Source organism: Rattus norvegicus, chromosome 1, assembly GCF_021556685.1.
Source record: "Rattus norvegicus strain SHRSP/BbbUtx chromosome 1, alternate assembly SHRSP_T2T, whole genome shotgun sequence".
Taxonomy (NCBI): Eukaryota; Metazoa; Chordata; class Mammalia; order Rodentia; family Muridae; genus Rattus; species Rattus norvegicus.
The window spans coordinates 109703173-109724096 of NC_141534.1; the positions used below are offsets into that span (position 1 = coordinate 109703173).

General features: G+C 45.1%; 1 protein-coding gene across 2 annotated transcripts; it reads right to left on the reverse strand.

Annotated features, from left to right (window-relative positions):
- Positions 1-1027: 1027 nt before the first annotated feature.
- Positions 1028-19673, reverse strand: Csrp3 (cysteine and glycine rich protein 3). Of its 2 annotated transcripts, NM_057144.2 has the most exons (6): positions 19580-19673; positions 11007-11145; positions 6199-6367; positions 4521-4653; positions 3233-3326; positions 1028-1328 (listed from the first exon to the last, which is right to left on the reverse strand). In NM_057144.2, the coding sequence occupies exons 2-6, from the start codon at positions 11116-11118 to the stop codon at positions 1252-1254; spliced, it is 585 nt and encodes a 194-aa protein (NP_476485.2). In that variant the 5' UTR covers positions 11119-11145; positions 19580-19673; the 3' UTR covers positions 1028-1251. The 2 variants fall into 2 exon arrangements, with proteins under 2 accessions (NP_476485.2, XP_087444431.1); XM_087588305.1 differs by lacking the exons at positions 6199-6367; positions 11007-11145; positions 19580-19673 and adding an exon at positions 5161-5359 and having other exon boundaries at positions 4521-5076.
- Between the last annotated feature and the right edge of the window lie 1251 nt (positions 19674-20924).

Sequence of the window (20924 nt, forward strand, 5' to 3'; positions counted from 1 at the left end):
TTCTGTTCTCTTGTACCACATTCAACAAATGTTTGGGGAGTGCCCTTGACTTGTTGTTGTTGGGGTTGGGGCAGGGTCATTGTTTTGTTTTGATTTTTTAAGACAGGTTTTTTCCTTGTAGCTCTGGCTATCCAGGAACTCATTCTGTAGACCAGACTCAAGAGATTTGTCTGCCTTTACTTCCCAAGTGCTGATTAAAGTCATGCGCCACCACCCTAACATGGCTGTTTTGAAGACAGCCTTCCATGGAAGTTGGAGCATGGAGGAACTGATGGGTTTGCCTAGTGTTCATAGCTTTTTAATCAAGAGATTTATGCTTTTTATTTGCTTTCCAGGTAATTAAGGAATTGCAGAGAGGTAGGGAAAATGCTGTGGTTGCTTAAAGATTCAAGCCACCAAAGAAGCAGAGAAAGACGTGTCTAATTGGCTGCGTTTCATTAGTGAGGCTAGCAATTTGATGTAAGAGAAGTTTAAGAAACTTGCTAAACCCCAAAGAATAAGAGAAGACCATCCTCCTGTCATTTGTAGCAGGACCATAGGCCAAGTCTTGCTCTTATTTCCCAATTTCCACAAGTTTGGAAAGCCCAAGATAGGACTAAAGGATCAACCTTTCAGTCCTTCTATTAGCTTTGCTTTTCCTCTGAGAATTGGCTTTCATATTCTCTATTTCCTGAGACCTCCTATTTCTTCCCTCAGGTATGAGGAAGAGAAGATGCTTCCGTACTAAACACTGGGACACCATCTTCCTTTGCCTCTTTTTCCCATCTCTTCTCATATCTAACACTGAAATTCATCCTTTGCGGCTGGTTTTTAAAAACTAGTCTGTATGTCTGTATGTCTGTATGTATGTATGTATGTATGTATGTATGTATGTATGTATGTATGTATGTATGTATGTATGTCTCTCCCTCCCCCCCCTCTCTCTCTCCCCTCTCCTCTTTCTCCCTACCTCCCTCTCTCCCTCCCTCTTTCTCCCCCTCCCTGCCCCAAGCCTTCCCCTCTCTTTAAAGGAGACAGAGAGAGATGGTACCATTAAAACGTTTATTGTCTCTCCCACCCCAAAAATAGTAAATAATGAAGCATCTTTTGCAGATTCCATTTCCGGTGGTCTCTTGTTACGTCAGTGCAGCCTATGACTGCTTCTGAAGAGAAATGCTGTCCAGCTACAAAGGAGGCTGCGGGGCCAAGTTACATCTATGGGGTCACTCAGCCCTGCTGTTGACTAGCAGGGCTGTGAGAAAGCACGCCGTTTCACTCCTTCTTTTCCACTTGGTGTGTAAGCCCTCCAAACCCAATGCCTGTGGGGCCAAAATTTTTGGCATAGCAAACTGCGAACCAGAAAATAAGAGAGAATATATTGATTAGCATTGCTATTTTAGGTCACTCCTGAACATCATTCTTTTTACTTGCCAGTGGTAACCATTGGGTAAATTTGGTTTTTAAAAAAACAAAGCTGTATTTAGATTTGCTAATAGTCTTTGCTTACGTCTTTGCGCTTCACGGTGTTACTGACACTTTCTGGTACAATAGTCCACAAGAACCAGCTAGAATTGCCTGCCCAGCCTTCTACCCTGCCATGCCCTCCAGGCAGTCAGAAATGCTTACAGATCCTGTAATGTACTATAATGTCCTTCCGAAGAGGTTGCTGTTTCTCTTCCTGGGAGACCCCTTCCCACAACCAGATTCCCCTTCAAGCACAAATATATCTATATCTATGTCCATAGATAGATGGATAGATAGATAGGATGGATGGATGGATGGATGGATGGATGGATGGATGGATGACAGATAGATAGATAGATAGATAGATAGATAGATAGATAGATAGATAGATAGATAGATAGATATTGGAAATGGACGTAGAGAACCACAACCAAATATTAGAGCTCTGGGAGTCTTGTGGAAGTTGATCAATGGCCCTGAAAGGGATAGGACCTCCACAAAAAGACCAACAAAGTCAATTAACCTAGGCCCCACACACCCATAGCAGATGTGCAGCTTGGTCTTCAGGACCCCAACAACTACAGGAGGGGCTATCTGTGACTCTGTTACCTACCTTCAATCATATCCCCCTAACTAAGCTGCCTCTCTAGCCTCAATGGGAGAGAATGTTCCTAATCCTGCTGTGACTTGATGTGCCAAGGTGGAGTGATACCCATAGTGGGGCCTCTCCCTTCTCAGAGAAGGGAAGGGGAGGTGGGGGAGGGGCTATGTGATGAGGGGATCATGAGAAAAAGAGGGGCTGCTGTGATAGGAATGTAAAGTTAGTGTGTGTGTGTGTGTGTGTGTGTGTGTGTGTGTGTGTGTGTGTATGGGCGTATGGGTGTGTTTGTGTGTGTTATAGCTGTTAGACAGCATGCGGATTCCTGCCCTGTGTCATCATGGACAAAGTTTTGGCAATCTATGGTTTTGAGGTCTGTTTGAGACAGTTGTGTAAGCCATCCTAGCCTTTAACTTACTATCTATTTGCTTCTGCCATCCATCCCAGTGTGGGGATTATAGGTATATGCTGCTATTCCTGGTACTTTGCCTCAATTAGCAATCCCTCTTTACCCCTCAACACACACCCAACCCACATACTCTCTCCTGTCTGCCCACCACAAGCCTTTGAACATTGTCATTAGGTGATGATGTTTCTCTGAACTGCAAAATAGAGATCCTGCAGGGTTGAGGACAAATTAACTTTGCCCCCTAGTATGTTCTTGCTTTACTAGGTGTCAGGAGGGAGCTAGGCCTTGTCATCTCTGACAGGATCAAGGGATTGTGGCAGAGATTGAGGGGCAGGGCTACAAGAATCAGGACAAAAGATAGTTTGGTCCCTGTGTTTGCTAAGTGACTTGCAACATCAGAAACAGATGTCAGAAGGGGAGAGAGGTATACAGATGAGACAGGGTGACCTTCCCCTCAGTCAGGCGCCCCATCTGTCTCCCACAAAAAGAGAGATGCTTGGGTTTTCTAAAGGATTACCATGCTGTTTGTCTAGGCCTAAGGCAGGACACCATTTTTCCTCATCTCCCTTCCAGGTACCTGTGGTCCTAAACCCCAGAACGTCTGCAGACTTCCAGTAGGGAAGCCCAGAGCTGGGAGCAGTGGCTATAACCATTTTCCTTTGGTGGTATTGCTTCCTTCCAAGAGCCCAAACTGCCAAGCTGAGCATCCTGATTCCTGGAAGACCTAGGCAGGCCTCTAAGCACCTTCCCCTCTCCTCAGACCTTTAGGAAAAACCACTTACCTTTGCAATAAAGCTCCCCATCCTTGTCAGTGACATTTGTGGACTCCAGGCTCTTCCCACAGATGGCGCAGCGAAAGCAGGTCTTATGCCAGGGCTGGGGGTCACAAGAGGGTTATTTATCAGGGAGGCAAGCATCACACTGTGGTTCCGTTTCAAGTCCACTGGCCAGCAGCACACAAAGCAGCGCCACTGCCCTGGCCTTTCTCTTATGTAAGGGGACCCTCAACTAATAATCCCAGGAGTTTCAAGAAAATAAGATGTGATGGCTTTATCCAGCAATTCTTAGAACCCTGCCAGTGGATTTATAATGACGATTTGAATGTGTGATTCTTCAAAATAAACTCAATAGAAAAGGGTTTCCCCAGAGTGACTGAGGTCCAGGGGACAAACTAGTTAAGAAAGACTTGTCTGATAGGCAGTGGTGATGTTTATATTAAATATGAACTTCCAGAAAGTGAGAGGTGAGGAGCCAGGCAGTTACTCAGGCAAAGCCAATCTTGTTTTCACTGCCTGTAACTACGACAGCAGAGAGGTGCAAGGCTTAGCCTTCCTGCAAGCCACCTCTCTCTCTCTCTCTCTCTCTCTCTCTCTCTCTCTCTCTCTCTCTCTCTCACACACACACACACACACACACACACACACACACACACACACACACACACATCATTGTCTGGTCAGGCATGGCCCATTGGTTCTTGTGTGTCTACAAATGGCTGGTCTTTGTGTGGGAACAGCCCTAAGCTTCAAGTTAGATTCCTTCAAGGCTCCCCTCTCCATATTTAGAATTAACACACCCTCTACCCAGGTCCAGTTTCTTTGGTGAACACCCTGACTTCAGGCTTTAAACAGAATCCTCAGGGCAGTCACATTTCTGTGTATGTTTGATGACTTTCCCACATGCCAGGACACCTACAAGTAAACTTGTGTAGTAGCAGAAATCAGCCTGAGATAGACAGCGCTGGTGGATTTCCAGACCAGACGCCTCCGGAGGGAGTGGGCACAGAATTATAGGGGGAGGAAGAAGGACATTTGCACCTTTGTGTCCATGAAGATAAGAGTATGCCTTCCCCACCCCCAGTACACTAATTCTTATGGTGACGAAGTATACTAGTTGTAGTTCTCAAAGAGCACTAGGTAACAATCACGAAACTAGGAAATGTGTGGTTTCTGAACAGGTTGTGGGAGCTAAGGAGGATGAAGGCTGTGGCCCCCACCCACAGTCCCCACTTTCAATTCTCCCACGAACCTAGTGGAGAATCTGAGATTTGGCTCAGCCAAACATCCTCACCTTGCCACCTCCCATGACCTTCTCAGCAGCATATACCGACTTTCCGCATCGTGGGCACTTCTCTGATTCTCCAAACTTCGCAGAGAACTTGGAAGGGTTGCTCGTGGTGGCTGCACGTGCTGGCTTTGGGGATCTGGAGGAAGCATAAATTAAATGAAGACCTTCCTCGGCACACACTATAAAAATTGTGTCTCGTGTGACATACCTCACTGTACTGTGCCTCTTTCTCTTCATCTGGAAAGTGGGGGTCATCATGGGACCTGTCCCAGTTGTTGGGCAGGTTAAGAATGATGACTGCGTTGCAGCACTGAACACAGCCTCTGTCGGTGTGGGTGGGCCAATGTGGGTCAGTTTGAATGGTTTTACACCTTTGCTTTCACACGTTGGTGAGTGTTCGGTACACGTTCATGTGTTGCTATTGCTGTGCACTTGTTGGTTTGCTTTGTCCCTCAGATTTTTCTGTACGATCATGGAGCCAGCTGATTATCCGAGTGGTGAAATCTGTTACCTATAACTCCAATTGACCTCTTCTTATTCATCCCAAAGTCGCCGTCCCCTTCAGAGCATAGAGGAAAAGATGCCACGCCCTGCATATGTACTCTTTGATGTCCCCTTATACTTGGTGTCCCCTGAGCCTTACCGGTGTTGGATAATGGGAAGAGAGGGACCGACAGACAGGAAGAGTCAGCATCTCCTGCTGGTGGAGCTAGGAAGAAACCCTGGTCTCCTAAGACTTTTCACTGTTTTCCCGATGGCAGAAAATGGACTTTAAATGATGCGAAACAGAGAGTGCAGCTAGCATCACACCCTTGTCTTTAACGAAAGGTCTCCAGCTGGGACTGAGAGTAATGAGAAAAATAAAGGGGTGGGGAGATCCCTTTTAGCAGTGAGCACACATCCCAGGACTTTTCCAGGTTCTATAGTAGATGATTCTCTTCCTAAGGGACCAAATGACAAAGTGCTCTCTGAGGGGCTTGCACAGTTGAGCTAATCTTTCTGGCTAATCACCATAGGGGATCAGCCCCATCAGACTGTTTTCAGTTCTGGATGGTGGTCAGTGGTGATCAACAGTGAATTCGAGGATTGGGGATGGAGACTGAGCCGACAGTGGCCATTGTGATTTCCCACACCCTTCAGGTTGTGTTGGGGATGGGGAGCATCTGCACTATGTATGGGCTGCAGACAATCAAGGAGGCCCACAAAAGCATTAGAATTGATTCTTTCTTTCAGAGGCTCATCCCCAGACCTTGCATTGCAAACATTACTCATCTTACAGCCTAAGAAAGAAATTGTTCATAGCGAGCACACAGAGGACCATTGCTTTCCTGCTGCATTTATGTGATTTACACAGAAGCTCTCCGGGGTGAAGAAAAGAGACTCCATGCAGTTTACAAAGGCCAAATAATGAAACATCTGTACAGTCTTAGTTTTCTCTTGACATGCAAACCAAGAACCATCATGTAAAAGTAATTGCCCTTTAGAAAGACAGATAATTTAAAGAAAGTCTCCAGAGAGACAACACATTGTTAGGAGTTGGTCAGACCGAGCGTTCCTATTGTTGGCAAGTCAACAATAGAGTCCATTCTCCCACTTCTGGAAAATGTTGCTATGGAAACAGAATGAACCATCTTGATAATTGGAGAGTCACAGAGAACCAAGAAGCATGGCAGTAACTTACTGTTGGAACTGCAGGCCAAGGTGCTCGCCGGTGTCTGTGCTGAGGCAGCCAGCGCCTTGTCCAAACCCGATCCCCTTGGGGCCATACTTGCGCCCATAGCAGACCTTACAGTAGATCTCTGACTCATGAGCTGCCACTGTGGTGCTGTCCAGAGCCTTCCTGCAGGCCACTGCAGAGAAAAGGGAAAGTCAGAGAGTTAGAATTGAGCTCCCCATCCCTCTCTTCTGTACATGATGCTCAGTGTCCCAGAAATAGCCAGAGAATTTTCCTAGTCACTCTCAAGAGAGTCCTCGTTTTTGCAGATGAGGAAAGGGGTTTAGAGAAAAGGCAAGCTATGTTTGGCCTACCCAACTGGAAAAGGGGCAGAAAACACTGCCACCAAAGTATGTAGCCTTGGACCTTCTCACAACAGGGCTTCTGACCAACAAGTGAATCATGCTGAATGGTGTCAGGGAAGTTAGGGGGTAGGGACCAAAGTATCTATCTACCTGTCTATCTGTCTGTCTATCTACCTATCTATCTATCTATCTATAGGGACCAAAGTATCTATCCATCTGTATATCTGTCTGTCTGTCTATCTATCTATAGGGACCAAAGTATCTATCCGTCTAGATAAATAGATAGATAGATAGATAGATAGATAGATAGATAGATAGATAGATAGACAGATAGATAGATAGACAAACAGACAGATGGATAGATACTTTGGTCCCGATAGATAGATAGATAGATAGATAGATAGATAGATAGATAGATAGATAGATAGATATTTGTTATTTTTTGAGACAGGATTTCTTTGTGTAGCCTTAGTTGTCGTGGAGTTAGCTCTGTAGACCAGGCTAGCCTTGAACTCACAGAGATTGACCTGCCTCTGCCTTCTAAATGTTAGAATTAAAGGCATGCACCATCACTGTCCTTCATCAAAGTTTCTGAAGAACACTGTGGAATTAGGGGTGGGGAGGAAGGGACACAGGTGACTCACTGGTCCCCTCGGTCTCCCATTGGCTCAAGCTGCCTGGTCACTGTGTACTACTCACCTTGTGTCATTTGTCTCCAAATATAAGATAACTAATCCAAGATGAAGTTTACAAAAGATTTGTTTTTCAAACTTGAAAGGTCTTCGTGCATGATTGCGTGTGTGCACGTATGCGTATGGTGTGAGGAATTTAACTGAGGGCCTCAGGCATACTAGCCAAGCTGTCTACTGTTGAGTTATACAAGCAACCCTGAGGGTGGGACTTTTAGAGATGCAAATGAAAAAGTTAAATCATCTAATAATACTTAATAATACACATGAAGAGTAAACTGACTTGGAAACGCTGTTTGTCCCTTATCTCACACAAACTGGGGGATTCCATTGTTTCTTGGCATCCTCCTTTCAGCCCCTCATTTCTGAGACAGCTGATTGCACATCTCTGAACAGCTCATGTTCACTTAGCTCGATATCTGAGCCTTGACAGGCAGCCCTTCTTTGTCCCCTGACCAGGAGGCTACAGTATGCAAACAATCTCAACACGTACAGCCTCTTACCCGCCGTAACACATAGGCAGTGAAAAGTGTAAAGAATTTCTGCAACTCAGGCTGGAGGGATGGCTCAGCGGTTAAGAGCACTGACTGCTCTTCCAGAGGTCCTGAGTTCAATTCCCAGCAACCACATGGTGGCTCACAACCATCTGTAATGGGATCTGATGCCCCCTTCTGGTGTGTTTGAAGACAGCAGCACTGTACTCACATACATAAAATAAATAAAAATCTTTAAAAAAATGTTTCCACAACTCAATGAAATGCCATAGCGCTTTGCAATAGTGACCACTAAGTGCTTATAGCAATGGTCTTTAAGTGAGATCATAACCTGAGAAATAATAAGTCATGTGTATTCTTTCTAATCGTTTCTTTAAAACAACAATTTCTCCAAGTGGGCTTTGTAAGTAGTTTGGCCCAGGTGAGATTGTGGCAGGTTAATAATGTATTTCTGAAGTGATTGCTTTGTTGTTAAAAAAAATAGTGCAATTGAGACAGGAATGAAAGGAGGAGCTGAGATTGCCAATGAAGTAGAATGGTTCAGGGGCTAAAGGTTGTCGAGACTGGAAGGTGGGAGTGTGGGAGAGAATTTATTCAAGTACCTATTGGTTAAAAATCTTTGCAAAAAAAATAATTAAGTCGTTGAGAGAGTGTCCAATAGCATGAGAGACTTTTAAATGCTTTGGATAAAGACAAGATTTTCTTTCTTTGAAGAGTAATTTAGGGGAAATGTTTTACACTGAGGCATAAAAGGCTGAGACCCTTGTCTGATCTTGCTGCCATCGGTTTCCACCCTCCACAGTTGCTAACATATTTGCTAGTGGTTTAGATGCTGAATTCCAGAAGATAGGGATTTTCTAACTTAACATGTCCAGACCGCAACAGAGGGCCCAGGTCTGCATGTCTGATGAGTGACTGATGGAGTAAATTTACTTGTCATTAGATATCAGTGACTTCCTCTGGTACACAGCATTGAATTTTAGAACTGGCGCTGACCTTACTTCCTGTGACTTACCTGGTTCTACCTCTCAGCTCTCCATGACAGCTTGTAAAGAGAACCTCACAGTTCCTGGCCAATTCTGGCTTCCAAAGAGCTTTTTAAAAGCATGTTATTATATTTTATTTAGTGTGTGTGTGTGTGTGTGTGTGTGTGTGTGTGTGTGTGTGTGTGTGTGTGTGTGTTAATCTGAAGGAATTGTTTCTTTCCTTCTGCCATATGGGTCCCAGGGATTGAACTTAGGTCATCATCAGTCTTGGCAACAAACACCCTTTACCCACTAAACCATCCTGCTGTCCCCTTCTGACCCCTGAAGAACTTTAGTACACAGCAGTAGAAAACTGTGCTGTCCAGTACCATGGCAACCAGCTATGTGTGATATATTATCATGCTCACAAAATCACACCCAACTTCAAACAGTGAGAACACTAAAAGAAAATAGCTCATGAGTAATGAGGCATATATTGGACAAATATCTCATATACATTGTGTTAAATGAGATATTTCAACATTGATTTTTACCTAGTCCCTTATCGGTATACTTATAAAATGATGACTAGTGTGGAATGTTACATATATGGTTACAGGGTGAGTACTATGGAATGTTTTATGGTTTACATGTAGCTCTTTTGGAGAGACTAAAGTAGAGGACTCAGTACTGGAGTCTATCTAGAAGAAAGAACAACACTGATAGGATAAGCTGACACTTGGCTGGAATCTAGTAAATCTCTTGGAAATTATATAGAAAAGTGTGCCTCTCCCCGGGGCCCTCTGCCACACAACTGAAGCTCCACCTATGGGCTGGGGGCAAATGGGACAGGCTATCAAGTGCTCAAAGCCTTCTGTGGCTCCATTGAGCATAGCCATCATCTGTCTTGGCAGAAGTCAAGACAATCCCCAGTGAGAAGCTTCCATCCACTCCACCTCCTATGCCAGCATCAACATTAATTAACAAAAGCAAGACAAAAGCTGGAAGGATGACTTTCCAGCTATAGGGCCCCAGTTTTCTCCTATAATAAACCATCGAAAAATCCATCTTCATCTTATAGATAGAGAAACTGAGGCCCACCATGGTAAAACAACTTCCCAATGACACAGTGAATGGAAAAGCCTAGACTCAAACCTTACCATTGGTTTAATTCCAGTGTTCTTACCAACTCTATTTACTTTAAAGAACACTAGCTGTTTTTAGAGAAATATCAAAAGGTTTGTGGAATGGAAAATGAGTTCTAGATAGTTGTAAACGAACCGTGGATATGAGGGATGTATAAGACTTAAAAGATAATTGCCCGTCATTAAAACCCAAAGTATCAGGAAGCTTGTCAACCTAGTCGCCAACCCTTCTTTTCCTCTATAAATATGTTTGCTAAGAAGGGGAGGACCACAGAACTGCAGCTGAGAACACAGCGTGTCAGTGTTTCTGGCAGATGCATTTGGAGTATATAGCTCTCAACCTCATACTTGGAACTTGGGCACTGAAGTTCTGTTTGCAACCACTAGGGTGGGACATAAGGGTTAGAGCTGATCCGGCTAATGGATCCTGCCAGATACTGAACAAAGCTAGCCTGGGAACTATCAAAAGCTTTAACCTAGAAGCAGAGACAGTAAGTGGCTATCTCAAAGCCATAGCCCATCTCTCCCAGAAAAGGACTAAGTACTATCCCTTAGTCCTCACTCTACTTGCCACCTGGGATTAGAGATGAGAAATGACCTGACCAAAGTCACATGACAGACCCTCGGGTAAAATCACAGTAGCTCAGAGCTCCCTCAGTTTGGGCATTTGTAAATCTGTCTGGCAGCTGTTGGTAAAGGGTTCCTTCAAGGAGTTCCTGTGCCTAAGCCCAACATTTACGCAAATGGAATCGCTGCCCACTGCCTGACCTAAGTCTTTTCTTGGGGAAGACCAACCACAGCTGCCTTTGCTGACAGCTGACCGGAGCCACGCAAAGGGTCAAATCTAATTTGGCTCCAGACAACTGTTAGTTTCCTTTCTCTGCTAAATCACACTTTGGAAAATGTCACAGAGAGCAGGGCCAGACCCACTTGTCCTGACTTTGAGCTTGGTGAGAGCGACACTGAACTGGTGCATGATTAGAGAAAGTGCTCGAGGGAGCACTATGCCTGATCCTCGTGGAGTCCACTGGTAGCATTTCTCACAGCTTCCTGGCCATGCTCCTACATGCTGCCCACAGCATGAGAGCCACTGACAGACAATAGTAGGACTAAATGAGAACTCTGAAGCCCCCTGTGGCACTCGTGCCCCAATCCCCATAGGGTCTGTCCAACTCACTGCAGTGGAAACAGGTCTTATGGAAGCTCCTCCCATTGCACTGGATTTCTTCTGCATGGTAAACCGTCTTGTCGCAGGCTCCACATTTTGCACCTCCACCCCAGTTCGGCATGGTGAAGACTCAGGGGCCAAAGTCAATCTAAGAGGACATAAAGCAAATACCCTAGGTTTAGATGACATCAAGGGGAAACTGACCTAGAAGTACAGTGTTCTGAGGACCAGGGGACAGCCTGGTTCATTCAGTCACTCTCTCATTCGCTCATTCAACAAATGGCCACCCTCAACAAATAGGTTCAGACCCTGAAGGCTTTGAGAAATCTATTTATCAAATCAGCTCAGCCCCCCCTTTGTTAAATGCCAGAGACATCTGTCCCTGTGTATCTCCCAGGGTTACTAGAAGGAATAGACCTCTAGTCTTATGCACATAAAATTGTATGCTAATACTACATTTCGTCATCTGAAGTTTGAAAGTTATCACATCGGAAGTGGGCTTAGCTTCTGAACATGACATGTTCTTGGCGGCTCAACTCTACCCTGACCACCTTAAATCTGTATAGATACAGTGAAGGTTCTGGTTTGGAATACCACAGAGCAGGCAGTGTGGATGCTGCATAGTGTCTTACAGTCTTAGCTCATCCAGTTGGCAAATACAAATGAGGTAAATAGCGACGTGTCTGTTGTCGAAGAAAACCATTTCCAGCCGTACAGTTCAGTGCTCTAGCAGCTCAGCAATCTGGCAAGAGAGACTCTGCTGTCTCTCAGCCACCCGCCCTCAGCATGCTATGTGCATCTAGAGGGGGAGCCGCGCTTTTTTGCTACTGATCCCAGACACTTCTCCTTGGGGTGTTGTTAGGGGACCAGGTGATTCAGTGTGTGGGAAGAGACTTCAGACCTCAGGAGACTCATGGCAGATGGTACTGACCTGTCCCCCTGCACCTTTGAGACACATTCTGCCTATAGCCACACCTCTCTTCACTCAGCTTTTCACTGGAGGAGGAAGTTTAAGAAATGCTGATAGGGGCTGGGGATTTAGCTCAGTGGTAGAGCGCTTACCTAGGAAGCGCAAGGCCCTGGGTTCGGTCCCCAGCTCCGAAAAAAAGAACCAAAAAAAAAAAAAAAAAGAAAAGAAAAAGAAATGCTGATAAAGAGTAAGCCACAATGTGCATGTGCGGGGCTGTAAGTGCGAACCCGAGTTTTTAGTCTCCTTAGAGCAAAGCTGAATTAAGCTGCTGATACTCAGTCCATGTATGAAGCCCTGTTGTCTGCCCAGGGACTGGACTTTCCCAGGATCCTTTGACTTTTTAGACACTGAGCACTATCATGCCACCATCTGAGGCTGCTCTGGCCTTCCCTTTCCCTTCTGGGAAGACAGTTGCCTTCCTTTAATAACTGTGATTAGCGCTAAGCCCTCTTGGGTCAGCTCTCTGGGTTGTGTCTCATAACAATGACAGCTTTTGCTAAGAAACAGAAAGTAAACAGAAAACAGACCACTGAACCTGACCCTGAGCTGAGGAGACAGTCCCTATCTGAGCACCCCCTGAAATGCCTTTCCTGTCAGAGGTCAGAGAACAGCCCAAGTCTCCTCTCTGTCTTCTCTTGTTTCTTTAGAAAAAATTTTAGGAAACAACTTCAAAGGAAAAGGAAACATTTCATAGGAGTTTCTGTTCTGCCATTGATTTGACTCAGAGGAACAGAAAGAGTGAGATGAAAGGCTGGAATCAAGTCTGCATCCATTCATCTGTTCATTCACTCACTGCGAGCTTACTACCTGCCTCTGTGGTACACTGTACTGGGTACTGAGTGATGAATCTAGGTGAGAACATAGAAAAATGGCGAGTTGTGTCCCCTGGCGTTGAGAAGCCCATGTTCTAGTGAAGAAAGAAGACAGGAGTCAGAACACCTTGGACTAGACTGTTACGGTAACTCAGATGACAGAGAGCTGTGAGTCACACAGACACAGAAGGGGCCACATTCAGATAGTTTTAAGGGTGAACAAGAGTCCAGCAGATAGAAAACAAAAAGGGGGGAGAGCGTTTCAAGAAGATTTAAGAATTAAACAAAAAGGCATAATAACTTCACATCTCCAAAAAGAGCCTACGTATTTCTATTGGACTCCGTTCAAACTATAGACGCTTGGGTTGGAACGAATTTTGAAAATTGTCCAGCATACTCATTTTCAGCCAAGATGGCTACGTAAAACGCAAACACTTAGGGCTAATGCTCAGCCAATTTCTTTTTCCCGGATCCACCCTTCACTTCTAAAAGATAATACATTTTCTAGAAAAGAGCAGAATTGTGGGATTGCGATCATGTTTATTTTGATCGCGAGTTTCAACGTAATGCAAACAGAAGAGATGTACGAGAACATGACAGTGACCCTGTGGAATGAATGATGTGGAAATTGTCTGTGAAAACAACCCCGGGTCACATTTCTCATTTCATATTACCAGTGACTCCATCGGCATGCCCAGCAAGTTTAATGGGAGACTGATGTGCCTCTTGGGAGTGTGTGTGTGTGTGTGTGTGTGTGTGTGTGTGTGTGTGTGTGTGTGTACACATGCATTCATGCATTTGCCTGAGCATACTTTATAAAACAAGGGTAAGATTACATATAATACCTCCTCACCAGCTAATGCACCAACAACATTGTTTGTAAGTGATCACAACTCTACATCTTACATCCATCAGGACACAAAACCCAACATAGAAACACAGAAAGGGTCACTTAAGAGATGCACACCCCTTCCTGAAGAAGGGGACAAACATGCAATGGAAGCTACTCAAGGACAATGTATTCGAGTTCTTCTTCCACCACTCATGACCCAAAAGGTAGAGGTATTATTTGTGTCCTGAATCAGAAAACATGGGTTCTGATTGTCATTTATCCCTTGAACTTGAAGAAAATAAATGTTAATATCTTCTTGTGCACAGGACCTTTGTGAAGGCTGTGGAAATATGGTGGGAACTGAAAGCAGTGTTGAGCTGTGACTGTTTTCTCTATTGCAGGTTCCTCAGACACTACACCTGGGCTAATTAAGTCACTGAGATTTGAAAACACACTTAGGTCCTGGCTTACAAATGACCTTTTTGGCTTCTGCATTGCTTCGGAATAGCTGTGTTTCAACACCCAGAACTGGGCTCAGGAAGAGTATTTACCTTGGCACAGTATCAAGAGATGGGCCATTTGTTTATCAGTGTTACTTGGAACTGGCAAGGGTCATTGAAGGTGGGACACCAAAATAGGCCTGATTGTCACTCAGCACTGTTTATCACCAGGGTCACCATCACACCGCCTGGCACTGCTTTCTGGGACTATTCCTGAGGTTGCTGTTGCCATAGGCAAGTCATGGGTCAGAGTTGAAAAGGGAGACAAGAATTAATAAGGATGAGGTGGAAGGCGAGGGCTGCCATACTAGCTGGGGACAGGTTGGATAGTCTTGGCTACTCTAATCCCACTGAGAGCTGGTCTTGAATGGGCTTCTTAAATAATAGTTCTGTGAAAAGGAATTATCACTAAATGGGAATTCTCTATAGTGAGTCAGTGGGATCAGATCTGGATCTACTCTCTAGCTCCCTTAAAGCTTTGTGGTCCAGGAAAGCCATTAGCCTCTTTGATCTTTAGTATCCTTTCCAAAATGAGAGCTCTTTGGGAAGTACTCAGAGAATTGCTTCAGTCCCCAGTGCTGCCACACTGTTAACTGTATGATACTCAGTAACAGAATGTAAGTTCTAACTGGTTCTGCTTCTGCTCTAAACTGTCACACGCCATCTGATTTTGCTAAAATAAATCCAAACTGTTCACTGGCCAGTATTCTGGATTCCCTTCCTTTCTTCTTCCCTCCATTCTTTTCCTCTTCTTCCTCCTACTTTCTCTTTCTCTTCCTACCTACCCCCTGCAACTATAAAACTGAAAGATAGTACTCTAGGACAAAGTGGGGTAGACACAAATAGCATTTCGTGGTTGTGTTACTTCTTAGAGTCCATTTAAAAATCTGGAAGACAGCTAGGTGATGGTGGTACACACAGTTAATCTCAGCACTAGGGAGGTAGAAGCAATCTCTGTTAGAGGACAGTCTGGTCTACAGAGTGAATTCTAGGACAGCTTGCCTGGACACAGAAAAACTCTGTCCTGAAAAACCAAAAGTAGATGACAGACAGACAGACAGACAGGCAGGCAGGTAGGCAGGGTGGATGGAAGGATGGATGGATAGATGGATGGACGGACAGACGGACGGACAGACGGGCAGACGGGTAGATGGGTGGATGGCTAAAAATCTGGGAGCCGTGCTTAAGCCAAGAGTTGGAGCAGAGACCTCCAGCAGCTCAGTAACTTGTTCAGCTCACTGCCGGCTCACCAGCTAATTCTAACACAAGTCTCCACACGGTGAGTTGAACTGACTGAGACAAAGTCCTCATAGGAGCCCTGCCTGGACTCTGTGACAGAGTTAGTACTATCTCGGAAATCGCCACTCACGTGAAAGGTTCTAGAGCACAGCTCTTGGAGCAGGCATTGTCGTAACTCACAACCAGGAACTCTTCCAGGCAGATGCTGTTGAAATCAACTTTTCAGGTAGGGAAATGCATACTTGGGGAATTTACATCCCTGTCCTAACTCCCCTGGCTAGGCTGGAGCTCCACTCTCTGACTCCAGAGCTGTGCTCCCATACGGATGCCAACCACTGTTCATGTTTGCATCAATACATCTCACATATTACAGCAGCCCAACACCGCAAATTGTGTCATTCCTAAATTGGAGATGAGAAAATTATACAGAAAGCTAGACAGAGTTCGACCACGATCACACAGCCAATAAATGGGAGAGCTGCATTTAAAAGGCTAATTAACTTGACCCTTATGCAAACTTCTGCTGCAACATGTCTTCCAGGAGGCAGACGTGATTGAGCACTTCCAGTGACCAAGTGTCTCATCTGGTGGGAATCTTACAGATCCATTGTCTCTTTATGGGACATTGATGAGAGGAGTCCTGGGGACTTCAACCTGGTAACGTAAGGGGCATCCCAGGAATACAGTGGTGTTCAAACATGGAAAATTCTCTTCCAGAGCTGGAAGTCTCTTTTATTGTTGATTCTCATCTCCTTTGGGGATGGACATCTATGTGACTAGAATGCAGCGAAGCATCTTCCAGAGCCCTTCAAGCCCTGAAACTGAACTGTGAACTGTGAACTGTGAACTGTGAACTCTAGAAGCCTCTCTTTGCAGAAATGCTGCTTGGCAGCGTCCCCTCTTGAGTGCCATCTCTTCTCTTTATTCAGCAAGACAGACAGCAGAGTGTGAAAAGGCACAGGCTTTCGAAAGAACTAAAGCCACATTCAGAACACTAGCAATCTGATCTGGGGCACACAGCTCAGACTCCTGAGCACAGCCCCCACGGATGTCAAAATGAGCAGGTTTGTCCCAGAAGGCTGAAGGTAATAATGGTGTACTGCATACACATTCTTGGCGCACACAAGGATCCAGTGATTTTTGTTGCCTTTAGAGTAGCATGATGGTTGATTGGTGTGATTTGCTGTACAGTGTTTGAATCTATTTTTGCAAAACAAGCAAAGCTCTCTCTTTTTTTTCCTCCTCCATGAATATTCATTTCAGACCACAAATCAACTGTTTCTCCAGCATTTAGAATCTCAGCCACCCATGTGTGGCTAGCACAGGGGAGTGTCTGCTTGCATCCCGGGCTGTCTGTATCATTGACTGAGTTGGCCCACAGCCCACTCTACCTCTCTGATGCTCTCGCTGAGCTTGACTTGCCAATCACCAGGGCTTTGAAGGAAAGCAGACCCATACAGAGTCCCATACTGTGGCTGAGGAGAAGCTTGCCGTTTTTGCTCCTACAGTAGGAGTCAAGGGCAGTGGGTGGCTTCCTCCTGATCTTATAAACCAGGTGTATGTGTGAAGTCTCTCCACCACCACCTTTTATAAAACCTTGGAAGCCCTCGGTGCTTAGAAATAATCATGAATGTTGGCTCTCAGACATGGTGGACATGTGATTTGAGAGACCATAATGCGCAATTGTAGTACCCTACTCTGAAATTATCTCTTATTTCTGTTCTCAGTTCTGCATTGACCTTTGTGCTTTAAAGACCACACTGTACCCTTATCACATCGTGGTTCTGCTGCTTTCGGCTATGTGACCCCGTGTGAGGGCTGCAGTTCCTTGAACTTTAGTTTCTTCCCCTACAGAATGACTCTTCCAGGACTGTCTGAGACTCTAAAGAAGCCCTTACATGTTCTGCGATTTCATGAGAGCAGGTAGGCAGCAGTAGATGCTGGTCACTGTTGATCCAACAATTACCTTAGTGAAGCTCTGCATAGGCCCTGGGCTTCAGGGCTCCAACACATTCCCTGCTTCTCTTGCTGCTTCCTTCCCTGGGAGAGACATTCAGTTTCCACCTAGGCAGGAATCATATTTCTCTTTGGACCTGCCTCCCAGCCCTCTATACAGTGAGTACTCCCAGACATCTGGGCAGCATGCTCGTGCTTGGAAGGCTGCCTGCCTGGAGTTATATTTCCTGTGTGCGACACGCCTAGGCCTGTATCTGTCCTCTTAACAAACACATTCATCGCCTTTCACCACTGACCAGCTTGTTAGCCACTCTGACTGCCAGCCTTTGTCATCGTCTCCTACCTCACAGAGAAGAGAAGGCTCAGCACCCTTTCTGAAAGGCTTCATTGATGCATGCAGCTACATTAAATTCGTAAAGTACTTCTCCGAATCTTATTTAGCCCACACAAATCCCCTGGAGGTGGTCATCCTTGCATTTTACTGTCCTGAAAGTGAAAATTGGGTGCCTAAGAGATATTCAGAGTTGTGATGTGAACCTTTGCCTCTGTTTACTTTGCTTTTCTTCCTATGGTTCCCAAGAGTTAAGAGTTTGCATCCATCATGGCTCTGTCTCCATTTTCTGGGTGAGGCCCTTCTGGTTCACCTGTTGTGTGCTGCCACTTGTTCCTCTCACCCTGCCCCCAAGGCTGCCTCTTACCCCATCCAGTCTCTGCTCCCATCTAGCCTTTCATCCCATTCAGCCTCTGCCTCCATCCAGCCTCTCACCCTCTCCCTTGTGCTCTCTTGCCTCTGACAGGTATTTTTTATGGCAGACACTATGCCCTGGCTCAGCTATACCTCCTCCTCCTAACCACGAGGGTTACTAACACTGAGCACCGATGAGAGAGTTACGCAGAAATAAACCAAAGCCAAGTCAGGAAAATCTCCACATTTTCTGGGACATAAAGCAGTTTTACACACATTGTAATGAACTGGTTGAATGGTGGTGCATTTTGTAATTGAGAGGGCTGTGGTAATTTCATGCAGATGGCCATAGCCTGGCTTCATATGATATACCCCTGGTCTTTGTTTTGTAAAAAACAGCCTAGCGTGTTCAGCTTACCTTGTTTCCCTTAACACTCAGTCCCCAAAATAAACTGAGGACGTAGAGTACCCATATACCCCTAGTAGGCTTCCTGGCTTATGCCTCCATCCACCCTAGCCCTGAGATAGGAGGCAGTCCATACTGTTTATTAACTGGCATCCTACCACACTACAATTAGGTGAGCTCCTCCAATGGTTACTTTGCTCTTCCGTGGAGGGCTCACCACCCTGACTAAGGGCCAGAACAGATATCAGAGGTGGTGGCTTTGGTCTGCACAGCATTTCAGCCATTGCTTAAAATCATGGCTTCTCATTGAGTGGCTATTGAAAAGAAAACCTTGAGTAAGACCTGGGGAAAATACTGGGAATCACCACAGGCAAGGCATTCATTTTCCCATTAAATAAGAGGGTTTAATGAATTTTCAGCATCACGATGTCTTCTTTAGGACCAGTTTTGATGAATTTTAAATGGCTAAAAGCATGCCTGAGGCCAAACATCATTGGTGCGTATCTATTTTAAAAAAACGAATCTGGGATCCCGTTCATTCACCCATACCTTGAGTGGAAACGTTTTATGAATTGAGGTGGGAAAGGTTCTCTTCTGTGCTGTCAGATCTCTGACACTTGCCTTGTAACCATATAGTACTGTGGAGTTTAAGAAATGTCACTACGTTCATATCACACCCTTGAAGGAAAAGTGGCCAAGACCCCTCCTTAGAGCCACTCATTGCCTTCTTGTGTCGCTGACCTGCGACTGCAGTGTACGTTTGTTGAGCTCTATTTCCCTCTGCTTTCCTCTCATCTGACTCAGAAGATGGGACCACACCACTATGACAGTGACTTTAGACCCAGATTAACCCCCATGCCCATTGCTCCCAACTTTACATTTAGCTTTGTTTTATGCGTGCTAGGAAATCAAACACAGACCTTTACACATGCCCCCCAAGTCCAGCCACCCAATATCAATCATGCTCTTAGGAAGTTCAAAACAACTGCTAAGTCCACCTATGGATCAAGTATAGAACTTGATCCTCCTCCTATGTTGCCAGAGTGGGTGCTGGGACTTGGTTATAAAATATACCTCCACTCTATAGGACTCTATAGGCACTCTATAGAACTCCATATAATCCCATCCAGTCACCCAGTCAGTCAGCCATCCCAACCCAAATGCCTGTTTTGATCCACTTACCTGCCTGTGTGGTCTCTGTCAGCTCAACTGAGTAAGGGGACTCTTATCCTCTTTAAATATATAAAGGCTGTCACCAGCCTTGGCTCGGTGAGGGAAGGGCAGTGGGGAGGCTGAGGAGAGAGGGTGAATAAGACACGAGTAACACAATTGCCAAAAATAGCCCGTGACCAAAGCCCTTAGTTGTGTCCCCCGCCCCCCATGCCAGCCGGGAGCCTCCCGGAGAACAATATCAGTTGGGTTCTATTTTAATTGCCATTTGCCTGAGGCACCAAGAGATGCGTTTGTGAAGTGTACAGTTTCTGACTGAAGACTTAGACTTGTACAAAGGGTTTTATATTTAAAATCATTTCTACAACACTCCCCACTCCCCCCTGTGTCCTGCCTGTTCTGGAAATCAGCACAGGCTACCTGCAAATGAGTCATGAGCCATGCCTGGGAGCCCTTTGGAATTCCAAGTCCCAGGTCACTGCACTGTGAGAAGTACTCAGAGCTAAAAATAAGAGTGATGGGGGTCTGGCACACTTAGCTAATCTCTTCAAGGAGGCGTGCAGGGGAGGTGGGGTTGACATCAGCTAATCATCAAAGGCCTGTTTATCTGATGAAGAAGTGTTTTCTCTCAGTTTTGAGTCACTTTATTGATTAATGGACTAGTTCGTGGTTTAGACTATGGCTTATGGTAATTTCAAAAAGATGGGCATAGTGTTGCTTTAAATGAAATATGCGCCATCCGTGTTTTCATGGAAAACAGCATAGCTTGTTCATTTGAGAAATAAAGCAGTGATGACTACCCTACAAGGTTGGAGGATCTTAAGAATTCTTGTAGGATGGCAGTGTTTAAAGTCGAGTGTGTGTGTGTGTGTGTGTGTGTGTGTGTGTGTGTGTGTGTGTGTGTCGTCCTTCAGATGGAAGCTAGAAGTTCATAAGTTACCATTCTCAGCTACATAACATGTTCAAAGCCAGCCTGGACTACCTAAGACTCTGCCTCAAAAAATATGAACAAATCAAAAAAATTGAAATAAAACAAACCCTTCAAAATTTTGTATGCTTTGACACCAATATTTTTTTAACAAAATTAATGTCAAATGGGACATCAACAGGCAAAATCAATAAAACAAGAGCTCAACCCTGCTTCTTGTGTACTCCTTAATGGGCATTAGAATACGTTCCAGGTCAGTTCATTAGGAGAGTCTGTACCGACTTCACCAAATTCTTACATAACTGAAAGGGTCTCAGCGATGACAAATCTACGTATCCCAGAGGATCGTTCCACAGGGCTTATTTCTCTGAAACCACAAGCATGTAGGCTAGTAGTCTCTCATGTCTTCCTGTGATCTTCCTTCTGTGT